The sequence below is a fragment of the Branchiostoma floridae genome, chromosome 6 (genome assembly GCF_000003815.2).
Source record: "Branchiostoma floridae strain S238N-H82 chromosome 6, Bfl_VNyyK, whole genome shotgun sequence".
NCBI classification, from domain to species: Eukaryota; Metazoa; Chordata; class Leptocardii; order Amphioxiformes; family Branchiostomatidae; genus Branchiostoma; species Branchiostoma floridae.
Genome location: NC_049984.1, coordinates 24734284 through 24748844, shown reverse-complemented (window position 1 = coordinate 24748844; position 14561 = coordinate 24734284). Strand labels below are relative to the sequence as shown.

General features: G+C 42.0%; 1 protein-coding gene across 1 annotated transcript in view; it reads left to right on the top strand.

The window, feature by feature from the left end:
- Nucleotides 1–4967, top strand: part of LOC118418394 (prokineticin receptor 2-like) — a 57345-nt gene extending 52378 nt beyond the window's left edge. The window contains exons 3-4 of the mRNA XM_035824272.1: nucleotides 17–214; nucleotides 3462–4967. Coding sequence (XP_035680165.1) covers nucleotides 17–214; nucleotides 3462–3903 — 640 coding nt within the window. The 3' untranslated portion in view covers nucleotides 3904–4967. The remainder of the gene's footprint in view (nucleotides 1–16; nucleotides 215–3461) is intronic.
- Nucleotides 4968–14561: the final 9594 nt, after the last annotated feature.

Below are 14561 nucleotides of genomic sequence, written 5' to 3'. Positions count from 1 at the left end.
CTGTCTGCCCGAACAGGTACAGAACGATGTTTACTCATCTGCCGAACCAAGACACCAGCGGGTCCAAGAAGTTCCTGGTGGTTCAGATCCTGCTGGTGTGGCTGGTGTCCCTCCTGCTGGCTGTCCCCGCCGCCGTGTACTCCAGAGCCTTCCCCTACACCGCCACGGGCTCCAACTTCTGCGGACAGATCTGGCCGGCTCGCCTGGAACCCATGTAAGCAGTGAATTTTTTCTCTCTTTACTTTTGGACAGATGGGGACAATGTGGTATTACACTCAAGTTAGTAACTTAATAACAGAGCCACATACACTGTGCAGGCAGAAAGTAAAGGCAGTCTTTTCTGTTATCTGCCCGACCAAAGTCAGGTCCCAATTTTTACACCTGGCTGTGTGGAAGGCTGTGTAAAATGACTTTCCCAAGGGCACAACGTCGGGGGCACGGGGGTATCGAACTCGGGACCAGATATGCCACACGATACGACAAGAAGCTGTGATCTATCTCTTTCCCAAAGGCCTTTAGGAAGTTAAGAAATAGAAAGGGGATGTGTGACGACATAGGTTGACTGGGTCTCTATGAATGCACGAGCAAGGAGCTTTCTTTTATTTAGGAGATAAAGCCTTAGGATAGCAGTACCGAGAGGTTTGAAATCCTAAGGACAGCATGATAGACGGCGGTGAAGTGATAGAAGCATTAGTACTGAGAGATATAGAGATCGGGTGTCATCAATCCAGTCTATTTTGGGGACAATACCTTTGTCTGCTTTTCCCCCCCACGAAATATAAAACAGAAAAAGAGACAGGACAAAACCGCGACGGGGCTCAAGATATACAGCTTAGATCCTGTTCACCACTATACTAGTACTTGTACAGTATATAAAAAGAAATATCAACAATCGAACTGAACTGTTGGATGATAACGAATACAAAAGCACAGAAACTACAATGATAATTCTCATTAACATAATTTCACAATTGAAACAAGTAAAGGGAATTACTATTACCACCTAACACAAAAGTTTACAGTCCTGACGGCATTTTGAACGCCATGTATGCTCACGGTCTGTTGGCCGCCATGTTGCCTAAACTTAGACCATCCGGGAACTTTCCTGACAGCTCCTGACGTCACCGTCAAGTGAGAATAGAAGTAGTCAATTTCTTCGCATGCAAAGCTTTGCTGGTGTTTGAAAAACATTTTACCCCGAAGTCTTATCTTACCTTCGTACCTTTAAGTCTTTAGGTAGACGGCCAGTCATGGACGGTCTCCACAGTTCAAACTCCTCATCCATTTTCTTGACTTCTTGGAAGTTTGACTCCGCTTTCCTTGTTATCTCCAAGGTTTGATCTTATCATCTCGCCCTTGGTCTGCCTGCTGGCCATTTTCGTTTTAGGTGTTCAGTTCTCTTTACATCTCTGTCCCCTGGCATTCTGGAGGTGTCTAAACCAATTTAGTTCATTTCTTCTAACTATTGCCAGTGATTTCTTTCAACTATTACCAGCATGGGTTCAGCTGATAGCGTTTTTGATGGATGACTTTGTATCTGACTCTGTCTCCTCTGGTACCCCCAACCAGATGACTCTCATAACTCTCACTTACCCAAAACTACTCCAGCAAAATTAGTTCTCCGGCTCCTTGATGTTACGCAGTTAGCATGCTGAGTTAATAGCAACCTTAGCGATATTAGTGCCTCATTCGGGGCTAGTAGAACTTCAATTTTCAAAGTCAATTTTTTTCTTCGTAATAGGATGAAGCGACTATATTCCATTCCATACCGACATTCGCTGTGCCTCGAAAAAGATTTGAAAGTCAGGACGCTGGGTCAAGGCTTAATTTAGGGTGGTGCCAACATTTAAGGAATCCTCGTCCGGTTTTGTTTCTGTGTCGTTTTCAACCGCTCAATGTAAGAGGAGATGATCTCAAACGTAAGAATAGAGTGCAGTAGATGTAAATAAATACCGTGCAGATCGCCTTATTCAAATACTTCCACTTTTAAAGCTCTTATGTTGCTCGGGTTGTCTTCAAGCTGTCATGAGAGTTGCTGCTCGTGCGTTTGGGACTTTTCTTTTGAATTGCTTGTAATTACGAGCACGGTGATTGGAGTCACCGTAAATTACCCGTGTCGTTCGTCGGTATTGATTCACAGACGATAACATCTCACTGCCAATTCCAATTCCAAGACCTAACCGTAATCGCCTCCCGGTTGGCCTCGACTTAAGTGCCGTTAAGTTGTGTGCTGAATGAGGTGACATCAAACAGCTTGTAATACATGCAGAACCATGAAAGAATCTACCTTCACGCTTTAGATAATAGAGGGTTTACATCTGTGATAAGCATTCACTACGTGACATAAGAAACCTGAAAGGATATGTTTTCTCTAAGTGCCATAGAGGAGATCAATTTACAGGGACAGGTAGTCAAGTAAATCGCAAGAATTGCTTCCGCTAAGTGCCTTGTTAGGTGCATGGACTATTTTTTTTCTGTATGGCGCCGCCTTGAATACATGCGTAGTTGGTAATTTTCTCACTTCGTGAAGTAAGTTTTCTGACATCACTTCGTTATCTACTAAATACAGCACATGTGTAATGATGCCTAGTACGGACATTAACTGCTCAACATATAATGTTCCGCAATCACCAGTAGTTATGGGATCGGAAGTTGCACATCATGTCTTTAACTTCTGGCTTCAAGCACGCATTACGATCGTTGCATAACGGCATGGTGTTCAAACATAACCCAGAGGTTCTGGGTTCGAATCCGCTAATAAGCCTCCGATCTTGTTCCCCTGTAAGTTTTCTCACTTCACGCAGAAGGAAATGAGTACCAAGATTTGGTTAGTGCCGTGCCTCGGATAGCGTGTTAAACAAAATTGAGGTCCAGTATTTGAGGAGAGTCACACATTGAGCATGTCAAAGAATGGACCATACTGTAAAGAGTCCTTCCCTGCGTGAGTGGTTCAAATCCTACCAACCCATGGCCGTACCTGGGGCAATTATATCGTATGGAGGTCACGACGCCAGCTGAATCGCAGCGGCTCCAGACCCTGGGCCTTGCGATGATAATAGTGATGTTAATGTTGAGGATAATGGCGTTAATGACATTACTTAAACATATTGTTATTGAACTAGTTAAACTGTAATTTCCAACACAAAAATTGGACTCTCCCAAATTTTCGACTTAACACCAACACGGCACCAGTCTTTGTCAAGGAATAAACAATCCACTGCTGTCGTGACGTCAGGTTATGCAGATAGAACACATGACTCAGTAAGCAGTGGATCATACATTGCAGGACGTCACGACAGCAATGGATTGTTAATTCTTTGACAAAGATGATGCTGTGCAGTCGAAAATTTGGGTGAGTCCAATATCTATGCTGGAAATTAGTTCAACTAGTTCAAGAATGGCTTCTACCGACGCAGATGAACTTTCAAGTTACTTATAAACATGTTGTTGTTACTCCCCAGGTACAAGGCCTACTACATGCTACTATTCTTGCTGGAATTCGTCCTGCCCGTCATCATCATGTGCTTCTGCTACATCCGCATCGCCCTCCACATCTGGTACCGCCCTCAGACCGGCCAGGTGGGGCACCTCCCGCCGGAGAGACAACACCACCGCGAGAAGGTCATCCAGCTCCTCATCGTCACCCTCCTGTGCTTCATCGTGTGCTGGCTACCGTACCACGTCTACGCCATCGTCCGCGACTTCGCTCCGCATCTTCTGCTGGTCTCCCGCTACAACACCACGCTGTTCTTCATTGTAGAGGCTCTGGGGATGGCGCAGGGGATGGTCAATACCATCATCTACATCGGGATGAACAGCGCCGTGAGACAGCACATGAAACAGCTCTTCGTCGACCTGAAGAATCGCCGCATCACCAACAACCCCCACAGTGGTCCCCATTGACTGGCACGCCACGTGGTGACAATCGTAGTCCTCGTCATCTGCCACAGGGCTTGGCAGAACTGGAACGTGCCAACATGGACACCCTGAAGCGAGCAGGTTGTTCGGACATTTATATCTTGGAAGAAAGAATTACACTAACAATTCAGAGCTGAAAAATTGCTAGAGGGGTTTGTGATTGATTTCCATACGATGGGGCCGGGCTGAATTGCTGCAGAAACATGTACTCTACAATTTACAGCAATATCTATTGGGTAATGACGTTGAAAGTATGTCGGTAGAGATTTCAATGATCATGGCATATCAGTCGGGCAAAATCATCAATTTTACTAGTAGAGATCCCGACTGGAGCTTATGCAATTTGGATACATCATTTAAAACAGTAGAGGGTTAACCATAACTTCGATTGAAGTTTTTAAGATCAATGCATTGGATTGAAGTTTAGGATTTACAAGTGGGAGCCCACCAAATACATACGTGGCATCTCTTAGACAGTATCTCTTCCAGTAGGATTGACAATTCTGCCAGATCGCAATCTCTACCGTACATATATACACAAATACACATATATATAAATATATATATACTGGCATATCTATTATAAAACTCTAAACCATAAAGAAGTAGCAGGCCAACTTGTTTCTATACATAACATGTGCAAGTTATGCTAAGAACACTTGAATGCACAGGCCTCCATTGATTGTTTTCACCATTTGAGCAACCACAAATCACTGATTTTACATCGTCGAAGGAAATTGAGAAATAATTCTAATATCTAGTCGGAGATCATTGAGATACTATATGACTCATTGAGAGAACACCGTGTGATCTGTCATGTGCTGGGTCGCTCGAAGATCTCATCTATCCACTATGTAACGCAACCTTCTGTGAAGAGTGGAGCTGCTGGGAACTACATCTTACTACACAAAATGTAATCTTTACGCACGCATAAAGCATACGTAAAGTTATGCATTTCAAGGTTTAAAAAAATCAACTTAAAAAAAATCAAATTTACGCACACTTTAAGGCGCTTAAAATTTTTATTTCGTGCAGTTTTTAGACGAAATATGATCATACATATAACTTTGTTAAAATAGACGTAAAGCAATGCTTTCGTTGATAAAAATACGCACACCTTTACGTATACTTTAAGACGCGCTTAAAGATAAATTCCGTGCAGTGGATCTGCTGCCATTGATTCAGTTTATATTTCGAGCACATGTACTTGCTAGAGGGGATGGGGGGGGGGTCGTTCTGGATTTAACAATCGGTTATGTTTCATATGCATACTAATTAACGAGGGCGCAAGAAGCATATTTTGCTACTTAACGAATCTTAAGACCTGGAGGTCAAAGGACTAGGTAGGTAGGTAGGTAAGACCTATTTTTAAAAGATCTAGAGATTCCAAATTTCTGTTAAAATTTCTATAGTTTAGAAATTGTGTTTTAAATCCACGATTGAAAAAAAAAGGAATATTGACGTAAGTCGCTACTAAGTGCCAAAAATGAATGCTGCCGAGCCTTAAACGTTTTTCACTAGCGACAATTTTTATGATGTGTATGGATAATTGTAATAATAATTGATAATCTTTGCCCAGACAACTTTTACACCCAGTGAAAATAGATATCAGCCCATGGGTTGGTGACATCAACAACTTTGCGAAGTAAAAAAAAATGCTCAGTTTTCCCTTTTTTTCTGCGGAAATTTTGTAAATAGTGTTGACATATAGAAATCTTGAATGTGCCTAAGTATAAGCATATCTGTCATAGTGATAATTAACTTATGTTTTGATGGTGATTTGTTGTGCTTTTTCAGATATCGTGATGATTTGGTTGAAACATTTCCTTGTCTAACGCACATTATTTTAGATTATACGTTTATTAGACTAAATGCATGGTAAGAGTAGGTATATGAACACTGGTTGCTTCTTGCTGATTGAAATTGTAACGTTCTAAAGCGGGTTTACCACTGGGTCACGCCTGTTGGCGACTGTTTGCGAAAGACATTCACCAGCTGGGCGCAAACAGGCGCCTATCCATACTATAGTATGGCCTACCTATACTATAGTATAATACAATGGTGCCAGGCTAGCCTCGTTTTGATGCAATGGACGCGGATGACCCCAGAAAATACAAAATGGCCGCCGTTACTGGCATGAAATGACGATTTAAAAAAATCAAATCGCAATTGGGAACATGGCACAAATTTGCACAAACAAGCCATCAGCCTTGTACGTTAGTCTTTGATTCACTTGCAACACTGACATTTCAAATATCTTGTACATAAATTGGGGCCAAAAATGTGACATTCCATGTGACATTTGTTTCTTAGAGGTCACGTCGTTTGTTTACCCACGTGTAGCACGTCAGTGAAACCACAAGGGAAAGCTCGCGAAAGAAAAGGGTGCCAAATAATTTGTCCAGGCTAGGCCCAGTAATATATCCTCTTAAACCAGTGTTGATAAGAACAGGCTGTTAGATTCAAGACCCCCCGGTCCGGCGGTTGCCAGAAAGCCGGTATATTTCGAACTAATCGGCTCATGTAGTAAGTCAGGAAAAGCCCAGCCAAGACCCATTTTTCATGATCATGTTATGGTCGTTAAGCGTTTCCGGCTACTAGTGAAACGGCACCTGTGGGTTCTAAATCGAGATTTTTGATTGATGTGTCTTTGATGAGGTAGTCTCTCTTGACTCGGGACGAAAGAATAGTTTGTCAAGGAGATAGCGCCAACGTTTAAGCAATGTGTGTTCAACGGCAAATTTTAAGCGTATGATTTATGATGGCAATTTTGTAGACGAATGGCATCCCGTGTGTATTTCGGCAGGAGTATGGATCACAGACATGTAGGTGGAAGGTTTACCAAGGTCTGGAAGCAGACAGATCGATTTCATTTGTCGCTTACCCTTAGGGTCGTATAGCTTTGCGGTTGGTTGCGGTTATATCGGTGTCTATTCTGTCGTGATTGATTGCCTTCGTTTCGAGGTGACCTCACGTCGGGAAGACAGTCGTCGCTTGGGGTGTCGTGGAGACACAACGACTCTTGAAGGCCGTTGGGGGGGGGGGATGGAGATATTTGTCTTCTTCAAGACATTGTCAATTGAAAGACAGAAAGTTCATCGGTGTCCAACTTGGTAGAAGTCAATCTGGGTCAGCGTTAAACTGTAATTGCCTACTTATTCAAGTTGTCTTCTGATCAACTTTAGAATTTGTCAAGGGATGGCTAGCTGCTTGCTGCTCTGATATGACTTGATGCAGATAAGACACGTGACTCGATGAGAATTGGAAACCTATGGCGACCTCCGTCTATGCTTGGGGATGGTTGTCTTGTTTCTCTCTGGCGAAATATTTTTTTTTTATTTACTTGAAATTGATCACAAAACAAGACTCATGGAGCCACCCATGCGTGTTCGGTTTCAGTTTCAGTATTCTGAAGAAAAATGTTTGTTTATCCTTGTCTTGAAAAGTTTTGTTGCGAAATACATTTTCTCAAAAGCACCTTTGGAGAGAATTTCTTTCCTATTGAAGATCTACTCACGTTCGCTGTCGTCTCAGAGACTAGACGGCATAGTCAATACTTGAACCCAGACCTTATCACTTGAAGCATGATCATTTCTCACACGGAAATCGAATCCTCCACTCATCGTTTATTTGAACTAGACAGTGTGTTAAAGGACCAATAAATGACCACCATGCCGCTTCCTACTTTAAACCACAGCAGGTAAATTTTCTGGATCATTTCTTCAGCTCGTACATTGATATTGATTTTGGCATAGTTTCGAGAAACAAAAATTGGTTCCCTCAGAAGATGGTCAGAAATATGTCTTTTGGTAACCTTGGGGAAACACAGAAGAAACACTGGTGAAGTAGCCAAGAGTACAGTTGTAATAGTAACACTATTGAGGTAGCCATGAGTGCAGCTTTTAAAGTGAATTTAGTTCGGTACTGTAGAAGCGGTGAGCCTTCAGTGTACTTAGCAACTTCTTGAATGTAGAATTTTAAGACTTCTTTGATTTTGGCTGCGATGTTTTGTTGCTTTTATGAAGCGTTTATATTCTGTATCTTGAAAATACAGGCATCTGTTCTTCTCCAATCTTCTTCCTTCGTCCCTCGAATTAGATTAGGAGTCCAAGGAAGATGTCATCCATAAAATTTACTTGCTTGAGAGTGAGGTCGATACATAGTCATAATGTTGAGCCCAGTGGTACTTCAGTTTACTTTGTGGCAAATATTCTAGTTAGTCAGTAATATTTATCACGGGCCTTTTATTGCCCTTTTTAGAGACGTAATGCCAGTATAGAGTCACGGGTAATCTGTCAAAAGCGTGCCGTAAAACACACACGGTTTTGATGTCGATAATTATTCAGACACGTATATCAGGTATATGATTACTTTTACAACACCTTTTCCATGCAACTGTTTCATATAGATATTATCTATGACTATAAATATTTTGCAGTAGGAGTCTGAATCGCAATGTTGTTTGTCATATCTCATATTTCTTCTCACTGATGTGTAATATGATACAAATCACCGTGAAAAGGATCGCATTTGTAACTCGTCGCTGGCGATGGGTATCGTTGACAACGTGCCTATTTTATTGTTCGCAAATGTGGTCGTTATTCCGTCTGTATACCCAAATCGCAGAATTACATATCTGCTCAATGGACCAGTATGATTTGTTTTCAGTCTTTTGATGTGAATTATGTACTGATTATGTCTGTATATGATACAAACACAGTTTTGATTGTGATTATTGTCTGATACGATAGATATACAATATATTTTTGTGCCGTAATCACATGTGCTTTTTGAAGATGTATGCTTACTCGGATGATTGAATAAAGAATATTTTGGGTGAAGTAAAGCACATTGCCGGTGTGATTTATGTTGAAATAATGAAATCATACTACAATCACAACTGGGAAAATGAGCCCCACCGGGTAGTTTACGGTTTCTTTGGGGGGGGGGGGGGGGGGTACTTTCTGGCGTTGCCCGTGTGACACCATGCTGCTATCGAACTATTTTGGGGTAAGGCCGGGCCCCCGGACTTTTTTTCACTTGCAGTTAAAATCAAATACACGTTGTCGTTGTAGCCTAATCGCAAAGACACAGAGGCACCCCCACCCTCCTCCTCCTGACCGATGCAAAAAGTGACTGTTGCATTAATTACATAACCATCTATATCTGGTAGTAACTTTATCACAGAGACCAACGCAGTCATAGAATGTGACGATATAGTAAAGGCACCTTTACGAGTCCCTATCACACATCCAAGACCTTCCTACGACTTTGCTCTCAACCAACCTCCAACCTTTTTTATGATTCTCCTGTCAATTCGACAGATGAGCAGGCAGACAGGCATTCACCTGTTTTGCCTGACCTGCACATGACTTTTTATGGTGAAGGAGGGGTGTGCAATTCCTTCTCCACCCTCTCGTCTACTGGAGCACTAAGTCTCACAGGGACAGAACTGTATGACAAGTGTGAGACGGCTTCAGCAGATGCAGCTTTGTTATTCGGAGTATCCGTCTCCTAGGGGGACTTCCGACCTAGAGAAGCAGTAAAGACAACCTTTGTTCGCTGAGGGCTTTTTCTTAATTAACCGTATAGTTGTGAACTTGATCCATTGATATATGGATTGTAAACATATTTGTCATGAAGGCTGGGAGCTTGGAGGCAGCGGTACATGAACATGAAGCCATCGTGGTTGATGCTTTACGAAAATGGCCTGCACGTGTCTGTAGAAATCTAGGTTTATGTCGCGTCAGGTTCACCACCTTAAAACCCCACGCCAGTCTCTCTGGCAGCAAATTCATAAAAATAAGTCATAAAAGTTAGATCTTACCCAGATCCGTTAAAATGTTCAACTACGTGTCCCAAGGTTCAAGGGATATGAAAGTCGTGCACATGAAGATAAAGTTGGAAAATGGCCTACAACTGTCTACAGATCTAGGATTGTATCGCGTGAATTTCTGAAAACCCAAAGGTATTCGCTCTTGCAGTGAAAAGTAATAAAGCTTATCCTTCTTACCCAGATACGTTTAGTTATACGTTTCATTGTAGTCACTGCCTGGGAAATTTCATGCAGTCTCGGCCAAAAAGTACCCATCTAGCACATGCAAAGTTTCTTCAATAGGCCATTTTGATTCGATCATATGGATGGCTTACCCACACGCAATTTTCGCCCCCCCCCCAAAAAAAAACACAACAATGGACTGTACTGTAAATCGTACAACAAAGCTGCATCCAAAGCTGTAAATGAGCAAATGTCCGCCTAAAGAAATACCAAAAAACGCATACTAATGTAGAAGAATACCAAAGTCAATTATAAAGTCAAAGAATAAGATGTGAGAGAACACATTGATGACCTACCGTCCTATGTACCAATAATTTGTGTTTAGTCATTTGCTAAACTTTCCTGACCACCTATAGATTTTATAATTAAGGTAACTTTTTTTGCCAAAATTTCCCCTGTTTGGAGGTATTCCCAGAGGATGTCATCCATATAATAGAATCAGTATGACTTAACATGGCGAGATGTAAAGTCCAAATAACCGTCATAAAAGGGTTGGAAGCTAGAAGGCAGTTGCCTTGCAAATCAAAGATGAACATAAAGTCGTGGTTTATGTCTCGAAAATGGCCCGCAACTATCTTTGCAGATATAGGATGATATCGCGTAATGTCCCCCGTCTGAAATATCCATGTTATTCTTTCTAGCAGTGAATTTCATTAAAAAAGGTAATAAAAGTTGAATCTCATCCAGGTCAGTTGAACTGTTAAATTACGTTTTCCCGAGGTCATGCCCTGTAGCTATCAAGTATAAAAAAAATGTCTCTCATTTCTACTTATGCCATGCCAAGTTTGGCCTAGTGCCGGTAGTACCAACTTTCAAGAGCAACAAAAGTACAATAAAATATTCAATTTCCACAACGCTATTGTAATGGAGTTGGTGATTCACTTCACATCCTTCTGTTTGGAGTTGGTGATTCACTTCAAATCACCCGGATGGAGGCCTGGCAACCTCCACATATCAGCCACACGGTGATGTACATCATCCACCTGGACGGTAGACCTGGCGACCCCCACCTCGTATTCAGCATGAAGAAATTGTATGCCACCCCGTAAGGGGCAGTATAATAACCTCAACGGTGCTGTAATACACTGTATGACTATGACTGACTGGCTGATTGCAATGAACAATACTGCAAATTGTACAAAGCAGCTGCAAATAAAATGAGAAAATGTTCGACGTACGAAATACTAGATAACCAGATAGTTATTTCGAAGAAGACAAAGATCAACTACAGAGTGCAATGAATAAGATGTGTAAGAACAAATTGAAGAATCTATCGTCCAGTATATATCAATATTCTGTCTTCTGGCCACCTAAATTTCATAATGTAGGTAATTTTGAGCCAATTTTTTTCCTGCGATCGCATCAGTTTTGTGGTTTCAAAGAGGATGTCATCCATAAAATAGGATTAGTTTGGCCGAATGTGACAAGATTTAAAGTCAACTTATCTGTCATAAAAGGACTGCAAGCTAGAAGGCAGTGGCCTTGCAAATCTCACATGAACACCAAGTCGTGGTTGATGCTTCGAAAATGGCCCGCAACTATCCAAACTAATGTAGGATTTTATAGCGTGAAGTTCCCTATCTCTCTGATAGTGAAATTCATGAAAATATAAGTCATAAAAGTTGAATCTCACCCAGATCCATTGGAATGTTATCTGAGTTCAAGTCAAACGAAAGTTGGACACATAGCATCTATGCAGTCTCGTGCTGAAAGCACCTGTTTTAACCCTATTGAGACCGGGCTTTTTTTGGTTAATCTGGGAGAGGGGGCGGGGCATTTGAGGCCCGTCCCTTTTAACTACTGTAACTCTTGAACAACTTATCATATGACCTCATAATTTTCAGAGAATGACTTAGACATAATATGTAAAATTGGTAGAAAATTTGGCGCTGTTGTAATGTAGAAAGATTGTATTTATGTACAAAAATAGTAATGATATAGCAACAAAGTTAAATTTAACGTAAGAAACAAAATCAGCCAAAAATGCTTGTAAACAAAGGGTTGTCATGGCAACAGGAAAAATAGACAATTTTCCAAACTTTGTGACATTATTGTCAAATAGAACTTAGGAAAAGTCACCAAATTTTGTGGCTCTATCGTAAAGCTGTTCAGGCATTATACGACATGAAAGTTGGCGCAGGCCTCAAAAGCCCCACCCCGGTCTGAATAGTGTTAGGTCAAAGTTAAAGTCCTTCCAGCACCAAATGGTGCATCAGGTGGCGCTCATATCTGCTTCTGTAGCCCTGGACCACAAAGCTTTCTACAATCATTACTGCAGGGGGCTAGTCTGGTAGTGATGTCTGTGTTCAACTTCCATACTCTTTCGCAAATACGGAGTGCTAAGTAGAAAAAGCAGCATGTACCATTTTTATAGTCTTTGGTATGACTTTCCTGTGGATCGAACTCATGACCTACCAATTGTAAGTCGAACACTCCACCCACTGAAAAAATGGCCCCGTAGTGCTAACAAACTTTCTTCAAGATGTGTAAAAAAAACGAGAGACCTCTTGGCACGTTCGCCCATCAACCAACATGTAGTATGATATATTATATTTTTATATATAGTGACAACCATCTTTCTTGCCTCATCACTTTAAAGCCTACAGAATGGCTTACGTCTAATACATTCATCATTGTCAAAAGTGCACGTCAGCTACTGTCAAATCTAAGATACCACTTGCAGCTAGCGATTGCCTGACCGGCAAGAAGATCGGAATATTCTTTTACGCCCTGTCACTATGCATTTTACGTTACTCAATTATAGATAAGTGCATACCGCCATTTAACGCCAAGTTTAACCGTCCCTTTTTAGGTCAATGTCAAGGCCTACGCATAACCGTAACGGTGATTGACAGCCACTTTACAGTATAGAATTTGAAAAGAAAGGTAGAGCATGAAAGCAACGTCGCAGTTATACTGCATGTACGGGGACGGTCATCCATACCATACTAGGCAAAACAAGGGCTGATAGACTGAGAAACACGTACCTCAGAGAAACCTTAGGCGTAACGTCAATAGAACAAGACATAGAGAGAGCAGCCCTAATATGGCTAGGACATGTGGAAAGAATGGACAAGGGAAGAATTCCGAAGATTGCTCTCCAGTGCAATCCAAATGGCAAGCGCCCCTTAGGTAGACCCAGAAAGAGATGGAGGGACAACATACAGGAGATACTGACAAAGTACAGACTGGGCAGACTAGATAGACTGGAAGAGGAGGGGATCTTCCATGATGGAGAAGAGTGGAAGAGACGATGCTCTCAACTGACAGGCCCTAAAGCCTACCTGGGGAAGATGTAAGATGTAAGTAAGTACGATGATGACTGTGTATGCCAAGGTATCTACCGTTTTCTTTCCATCTATTGGAGCAAGTTTGTATGTACCGCTGGTGCATTCATTGTAATGTCCTTGTGGCTCTCCAACCCAGAAAGCAGTAAAAACTACTTTTGTTCGGTGAAGGATTATTTTACAACTAACCGTATAGTTGATGAACTTAATATAGGACAGTTCAAAATATTTGCCATAAAGGGCTGGAAGCTAGAAGACAGTGGCACATGAACATATGAGGCAACCATGGTTGATATTATAAAAGTGGCCTTGATTGTTTGTAGAAATTTGGGCCCGCAACCCTACATCACGAGCAAGTTGGTCTAAAATAGTATATAGGTAAGTCAAGGTCGCTCAGCATGTGCATAGTATACCCGTGTGCTGGCTTCCACAGTATGAGTTTACTAGTAATCTCTGCTATAAATCACAGATGTACATAAAGTCGTAGCCTATCTTTACAAATATAGGATTATATCGCTTGAGGTTGCCCATATGAATTATCTATGTCATCACCTCTGGTATTGAAGTTCATAAAAAGAGTCATAAAAGTTGAATCTCGTCCAGGTAAGATGAAATGATAACTACGTTTCTCCAAGGTCATGCCCTACGGTACGAACTTGTGCCATGCAAGTTTGGCATAGTGCCGGCACTACTGACTTTCAAGAGCTGTGACACAGCACCGTTGAAGTTATACCGCCCCTTCCGGGGTGACATACCCTTTCTACTAGCTGAACACAAGACGGGGATGCGCCAGGTCTCCCGTCCGGGTGAATGATGTAAATCTCGTACGCACCGTATGGCTAATCTTTATGGAGGTTTGCCAGGCCTCCATCCGGGTGATTTGTAGTAAACCACCAACTACAGTCGGAAGGATTTGCACCATCACACACCGGGGCATGTCCTAACTCTTTTTCGAATGTGTGGTGGGTTCTTTAACGTGCATGAGGTGTGACTCCCCCAAAAGACGGGGCCTCCATTTCACGTCCTATCCGAGGGACGTCTCTAAGCACTCATTTCCGCTTCTGTAACCCTGAGCCACACAGCTCCTTACACTCACTACAGCAGGGGGATAGTCTACAGGTAGTGGTGTGTGTTTAACTCTTACAGTTTTCCCAAATGCTGTGTGCTAATAAAAGCAGCATGTACCATTTCTAAAGTCTTTGGTATGACTTGACTGTGGATCGAACTCATGATGGATTCTCCTGTCGGTTGTCGACGGATGAGTAGGCAGGCAGCCAGTCACTTGACCAGGTGTCTCC